This window comes from Nicotiana sylvestris, chromosome 3, assembly GCF_000393655.2.
Source record: "Nicotiana sylvestris chromosome 3, ASM39365v2, whole genome shotgun sequence".
Classification (NCBI taxonomy): Eukaryota; Viridiplantae; Streptophyta; class Magnoliopsida; order Solanales; family Solanaceae; genus Nicotiana; species Nicotiana sylvestris.
In genome coordinates this window covers 35011085-35019105 of record NC_091059.1, presented here as the reverse complement: position 1 = coordinate 35019105, position 8021 = coordinate 35011085, and the positions used below count along the sequence as shown (strand labels likewise).

The following is an 8021-nucleotide window of genomic DNA, read 5'->3' as shown; positions in this document are numbered from 1 at the left end:
TTTTACCATAATGTTGCACCAGGTGAAAGATTAGATGATGAAATTATGAATGCTCTTTATCCTAATGAAACCATCTTAGAAAATAATGAGGAAAATGAGGATGATGATGAAACCCAAGCACCGGATTTAGATGATACACCTACTAGTCCTCTTAATAACCCAACTGATGCACCGGTCGACCCACCTGTAGAAACTCCTACTTTTAATAGAGAACCTGCTAAACGCCTAGAAACATCATTAGTTTGGAATTTTTTTACTCAAGTAAGAGAACAAAATAAGGCTAAGTGTAAAACTTGTGGGAAATTAATGGTGCATAAATATACTGGAGACCGTAGCGGCACGGGTAGTTTGACTAGGCACATAAAAACACACCCTAGAGATAAGGCTAGATTTTTTCAAATGAAAGCGCAACTAGAGGGGACAAGTGTAGATTCTGCGGTTAACCCTAGTACAGGTTCGAATATATATACATAAGATACAATATATATACTACAAGAAAATATATTATGCGAATATATATACATAAGATACAATATATATACTACAAGACAATATATTATGCGAATATATATACATAAGATACAATATATATACTACAAGACAATATATTATGCGAATATATATACATAAGATACAATATATATACTACAAGACAATATATTATGCATGACAATTTAGTGTTTTACTATTGTTTTGTTATTTTCTTTTTCGTCAAGCACTTTAATAATTAGATCTACATATATACTACATATATATTTTTAATATAGCCATGATACTACAAGAAATTGCCTTAAAAAAAAAAAAAAAAAAAACTCCGCTAGGCCCGCGAAGCCCACGAGCCCGACCCGTTAAGCACAGGACCATGTGGGCTTAGGCCCGTCATGGGCCGGTTCCACCCATTGAGCCCACGAAGACCGGGACCGCCAGGCCCGTGACCGCCAGAGCCCAGGACCACGATGCCCGGCCCGTTAGGCCCGCTAAGGCCCGGGCCCGGGCCAGAATACAACATTAACCCCAACCAAACATGCGTACAAGTCCAAAATTATCATACAAACCTATTAAAATCGTCAAAACACTGATCTGAGTACTAGAAAATACCTTTTTTCCGACTACAAATTCTGACTACAAAATGTTAGTCGCAATTTTCCGACTACTGTAGTCGGAAATGTCATATTTATTTTTTAATTCATTTTTAAGAATTATTCCGAATACGTTTTTGCCTAATATAATCGTAAAGTTTCGCGGAAAATTGCGCGCGTAAAGATTTCCGACTACCGTAGTCGAAACATGAGATAGTAAAGTCAAAAACACTTTTGACTAAGTGGTCCCCGGAATTTTTTTAATTAAAAAAATTAAATAATATATAATTTCCGACTACAGTGGTCGGAAACTTTAAGTTATTTTCCGCTAACCCTTATTTTCTAATTCTTTTTTTCACAATCTCTCTCTAACTCTGTCTCTTTCTCCGTATCTCCTCGCCTCTCTCTCAACGGTGCCGGCAAAATCGGCGACGGGACTTCATCAGGTACACGCGCTCTCTCTCTCTTTCCCGTCTAATCTTCGGCCAAGACTAGGGTTTCGATTTTAATGTGCAAAATCAACGGCAGTACTAGGGTTTCGATTTTAATCAGAGCTTTTCATTCTCTTTACAATTCTTTGTCAAAATCTGCCGAGGTCTTAATTAAGTACTACTGCCGAGGTCTGCATTAAGTACTACTGCCGAGGTCTGCAAACATACATTAGGTTAATAACGACACAAATACCTAGCAAATTTCTTTTCACTTCCATATATAATTGCATATAACGTGCATAATCTGATAGTAATGTAGTAGTTCATACCAGTAAAAAGTGGGTGAGGAAACCTCATACTCATACCTAGGAGATACTGCATGTCGGTTGTGCCTTAAATTATAAAGTACAGTATATATTTACTGGTTAATTTGTTGTTTAATCCTTTTTATTTCCTAAAGAAAATTAAATTTCGTTGTTTGTGCCTTGAGCATTCAATGTAGACTGATCATCTAATTTTCTTGAGCCGCTAATTATATTTGATTTAGGAGATAAGTTATATAGTCTAAAGATCAATTTATACAGTATACATCTGTATTTTGATTGGTTTACTCTATCTTTCATATTATCGTATCAAGAGTTAATATTGTAAATCAACATTATCAAATTGGTGTAAAAAGCCTATACATTGTTAGTGCTGAACTTAAACTCTTTCATTTATACATGTCAAAAAGAGAAGATTATTTGAATTAAACTTTCCATCTGCATTCACATGCATAGAAACTTTTTTTCTTTTTCCTCTCCTTCACAAAATGCTGTAATAGAGTTGGTCTCTATTAGTTGTACCAGAAAAGTAACAGAGTCTTTTATTTCAACTGCCACATGTTATGGTCTTAACCGGATTGTCTTCAGGTCTCTCTCTTTCCTGCCTTCTCCTGACCTGTTTGCCAATTGAGCATTAACTTCAGATCTCTTTAAATTTATACATGGCTGTCAAATGAACTTAAATTGGAGATATAATTTTGTATAAAAATGTGTGGTATGGGACAAATTGAGTCCCTGACCATGTCGTATCCCGAATAGACGTGCATTTAGAATTTCAATATTAGTTGGTGTGACTTGGATAAGAGACACGTGTCCCATAACATACCATCACTTCCTCTGCTGTCATTGCTATTTTCGTGACAAAAATACTCTATGTTACTGTTAAAAGTATGAGAAGGAGAAGAGTAAAAACTCCCTTCAATATTAGTATTGTCAGTCACATTCTTGTTAGCTTCTTGACCATGCCAGCTTAAGCCTGATGGATGATCACATTGCAATTGAAACAAAAAATCTGAATTTTTTGGAAAGAACATTCTGCTCAAAGATTGACATTCTTCATCAAAGAAAGCTCCCACAGACTCCATTTTGTGTTTTTTTTTAAAATTGAAAGGCTAGTAAGGAGGGGAGAATGAGAAGTGGTTTACTAAATATAACCACTAAATATTCTCAAAAGTGATACATTGATGCTTCTCTTCCAATGATCGATTACATTGACAAACTTTATAATTCCAGAAGTATAAGCTTGGATTGGAGATCTCATACTTTTACTTGGATTGGGAATAAGCAACAACAAATGACATTAATGCTTAAGAACCCCTGTGAGAGTAGGACCATGCACCTCTTGTGTACGAGGTCATTGGATTATACTTTTTATCTGTATTTGCAAAATACTGGCATGATATGAGTTTGTCACTACTAATTAGTTTTTTATGTTATATGTAGTTCACGTAAAGGCTCCTTTTTCTGTTTGATCTTATTTAGTCCTAGTAATACTTAGATAGAAAAAAACAAGATCTTATGTTCTCATCCCATATCTACGTTCACTCATACAAGTCATCTTGATTTTGTAAAAGCCTAAAGAGTACAAAGGTTGATAACTAAAGGAAGGTTGGCACTACCGGTTCATCATCCATTTCGACTTTTATTTTTTAGTTTCGTCCTTGCTGCGGCAGGTATAGCTATATATCTTTTTTTTTTTTAAATATATGTTTATGAAAAATATATCTTTATATAAGTCATAGGACTTGCCTCATTCTTCATGTTTACCTTGTTTGCCAATAATTAAATGGTTAGGTTTCATTTGTGTAAATTTGAAATTTTGGTTTCACTTTGATGCTAGGAGTTAACTATTAATTTATATTAACATGTTATTCATTTCACTTTAAGTTTGAATGAAATAATGAAATAATACTATGTAATCATTACAGTATTTAGCATAGTACTAAGGGCACTTTCTCCGAATATTATTGTTGTTGCAAATTTAACTAGTCAATTGGACATGTGAGACTTCTCTTGTTGAATTTTGATTCCGCTATAAACTAGTAAATATACTTTTGAATGTAATCAATCTAATTTTTGTTGTGAAATTTTATATTTATAGAGTCATTCATAGTTAAAATGTTGAAGGTATTACAATTATTCAAAGTAGGAACCTTTAGAAGAATATCTCAATAGTTTTTTCTCTTGATGTAGATGGAATTTGAACATCGTGGATGGATGTATAATAGGACTCATCCTAATCGTGCGAGATTGAGGGAGGAATTTATAGAAGGAGTTGCGGGGTTTATTGCTAAGGCGAAATCGCTAAATGATTTTCTTATTGAAAGGACAATTAGGTGCCCTTGTATTAAATGCAAGTGTGTCAAGTTATTGAGACCAGATGCAGTTGAGCTTCATCTTTACAAGAATGGATTTATAGAAAATTATTATGTGTGGACTGTTCATGGAGAGAATCATGATTTTCATAATTCTTTTGGTGGTGAGGGTAGTCCCAGAATAGAGAATAATTTTGAAAATTCTCGATGCAATGAAATGATGAGAGATGCGTTTGAGATGTTCCCAGGGGCTCACTCCGAACCAAATGATGAGGCTAAGCGCTTTTATGAACAACTAGAGAAAGCTAGTCATCCATTGTATGAAGGCTCAATGCATTCCAAGTTGTCTGTTGCAGTTAGACTACTAACTATCAAATCCGATAGTTCTATTTCTCAAGCGGGCATGGATTCTATCATTGGGCTTATGAATGAACTAAATCCGAATAAAATTGATTTACCTAAAGATTTCTATACTCCAAAGAAATTGGTGTCCAAGTTAGGACTTTCATCAGAAAGGATTGACTGTTGTGAGAAAGGATGCATGTTATTTTACAAGGATGATGCAGCGTTAGAAAATTGTAAGTTTTGTAACCAACCTCGTTATAAGGAGGTTACAAATGCTAATAAGAAGAAGGTTCCCGTAAAGGCTATGCATTACTTACCCCTTATACCAAGATTAAAGAGGTTGTATGCATCAATGAGCTCCGCTCCTCATATGAGATGGCACTATGAACATAGAATGCCAACCGGTGTTCTATGTCACCCGTCAGATGGAGAAGCATGGAAGCATTTTGATAGGGTGTTCCCGAACTTTGCAAGTAAACCAAGAAATATTAGGTTAGGATTATGTGCTGATGGATTCACTCCATTTGCAGCCTCTGCCGCACCATATTCATGTTGGCCACTGTTTGTTATGCCGTATAATCTTCCTCCAGAGTTTTGTATGACAAGTCCATATTTGTTTCTAACTTGCATTATTCCAGGTCCACGCAATCCAAAAAGTTTGATTGATGTATACATGCAGCCGTTGATTGATGAGTTAAAGTTATTGTGAACTCATTGAAGCCAAAAGGAAATATTCATTTTTGGTGAGGCAAACCTCTCACAATCACATTCTTGCCCAATTATAGTTGGTCGAAGAATTTGGTAACATTTAAGAAAAATGTGATTCTGAGAGGTCGGGATTTTGGTAACATATTAGGATTACTAATTGAAATGGAGAAAGAGAGTAAAGGGCATAGTATCAGATTAAGAGACCATATATAGTAGATAAAAGTTTCAAATTCAGGGGTTATATCCCTTTAATTCTTTTATAATATAATCACATTTATGCTCTAACATTTCATGAAAATTCTTTTAATTGTGTCATTTTCAGTTGCTAGTGTAGGGTTCCAAACCCTATCTACTAATAGAAACAAAAGAGAAAGTCAAACCTTACTCTTAACAAGTTGCTTGCTTTTTGTCAGCCATTCTGCACTGGTGAATATGAAAAACAAATTGAGATAGATTATTAATGATGGAAGTAGGTTTAGGACATAGTATGTTTGACCGAGGTGGATCCAGGATTCGACTGTCACGGGCACCATAAAATTCAATATGAAGTTATCACTGCTCATTCGGAAATTTAATGGCTGCCACGCCCTCCTGAACATATGGGCAGGCAGCAAATACACGAACCAAAAGAATCTGATATTCTGCACCGGCTCTAATCAAGAAATTTAATGATAAGAGTATATGAAAATTCTGATTTAATCAACATGGTAAGGAAGCACATGTTGATTTTGTTTGTACTAAAATCCTGACAGCTTCTTGGTCAAAATGAACCTCTTTTACTGCACTCCTTGATTCAGCCCGTTTCATAGTTCTTGGTGCTTTTCTATAGATAAAGAAAGTGAATGCAATTTTGCTATTGAATAATAGAGTAGCATTGGTTCAGTGGTGCCTGTTTCCAGCAGCTAGAATATGTAGTGCCACATTCTGAGACATTCTTCATATTCTACTCTTTCCTGTGCAACTTGCCTATCTTTTACTAATAATAAAAGAGTGGAACAGCCTTGCCTTGGTGTTAAGAAGTATTTGTACTTCCTTCGAGAATTTTGGAATTTTAGTTCTAGTTGAAAATTTGAGCAATATATGTGTAAGTTTTACAACTTCAAATTGTCAAATAAATTAAGAAATGCTCCTGAAGGTAAAAGGTATTTATTGATGTGGTATTTATTTGGACATCACTAGAAAAATTATATTTTTTATTGCAGGAAAAGTTTAAAGGGGGACCAGTGTCTGATGCTGAGGTTTTTGCGGAGACACATAAGAAAAAGAAGAAAGACGGTTCAAGAGAAGGATGGGTTGAGACACGTGCATCGAAACAATATGTAGGATCATAACTTCAAGACTATTTTCACTTTAATATTGATTTATTTATATAATCCTTATTACCTTTATTTCAGGATGGATATCATAGAAGCTTGGATGAATGGTGTCAGACGCAGCCTACTTCTGATGATGGTACCCCAATCCAACCGTCACCCGATGTTATGACTTCAATATGGACGGATGCAGCAGGTGGTGTATCCAAGGAAGAGTTTACGGGCTTGGAGTACAACGACCTTCCTCTTTTCGTCCATCGCCATTAGTTTCGGATGCTCCCACTGCTCAAAATCAGGAAGAAATGGGAGCAATGCAAAAGAATATTGAGTTGTTGTCGAGACGATGTGAGACGGCCGAAGCTCACATTGCTAGAATGGATAAATACATGAAAAAACACATGCCCCACTTTTATGATGATGAAGAGACTGATTCTGATGTGTAGTAGTGATTTAAGGTTGATTACTGTTCTTGGATGTTTAAATTTTATATTTAGACTTTATGGTAGATTTGAATGATGTGGTATATATATGTTTAGACTTTATTATATTAGTGTCGATATGTATTAGCTACTCAGACTTGATATTGAATATTTAGACGTTAAGCAATGTTTTGGTTTGATATTATGGGATTTGAATGTTTGTTTGTTGATGTTGGAATTGGTTGGTTTGATTATTAGATTGTTTAGTTGGAATTGGTTGTGTAGTTGAAATTGATTTGTTGAGTTGGTTGTTTAGTTGGAATTGACTTGTTGAATTGGTTGTTTATAATATTTTGCATTTGACAGGTGATGTGCTAATAAAATGGCAGCTTTCTGTCAAATTTCAACCCAGTTTTCCGACTACTATAGTCGAAAGTGTGCCCAGCATAATGATTTTTCGACTACAATAATCGGAAAATGAGGTCAGAATAATACAGATTCTGACTACTGTAGTCAGAAAATATAATAAAATAACTAATAAATAATTATTATTTGTATAATATCCCCACTATAGTAGTCGGAAATAATTTTTAAAATAAATAATAGTTTTTTCTTATTTTCCGACTACTTCAATCGAAAAATAGCTGCATTTTCTAATTTTTGGTGGAAAATATTTTTTGACTACTGTAGTCGGAAATTTCCTTTTTCGGAAAATATTTTCTGAGATTAGTCGGAAAATATTTTCTGAGATTAGTCGGAAAATATTTTCCGACTAATCTTTTTCCGACTACTCTAAATCAATCGGAAAGTAGTCGGAATAGGTACTTTTCCGACTATTTTGGTAGTCGGAAAATAGCGAATTTCTTATAGTACCAACAATGTTGACCGTAGTTAACTCCAACAACTTTTAAATTCAAAAATCAAGTTTTCTTTGAAAAATCACATTTAAACTTTCTAAAAATCAAAACGGACTACACACAAGTTATAAACCATCAAATAACGCTATGCAAGGTCTCAAATCACGAAATGTGAAGTTAGAACTTAAAACAACCTATCGGGTCGTTACATGTATAAAAAATCCCTTTTCT

At 34.6% G+C, this 8021-nt stretch overlaps 1 protein-coding gene across 1 annotated transcript; it reads left to right on the top strand.

Moving 5' to 3' along the window:
• Positions 1 to 1412: 1412 nt before the first annotated feature.
• LOC104247723 (uncharacterized) lies at positions 1413 to 7133 on the top strand. The gene is made up of 4 exons (XM_009803808.2): positions 1413 to 1525; positions 4027 to 4985; positions 6404 to 6520; positions 6596 to 7133. Exons 2-4 carry the CDS (start codon positions 4027 to 4029, stop codon positions 6684 to 6686), a joined length of 1167 nt encoding a protein of 388 aa, XP_009802110.1. The 5' UTR covers positions 1413 to 1525; the 3' UTR covers positions 6687 to 7133.
• Positions 7134 to 8021: the final 888 nt, after the last annotated feature.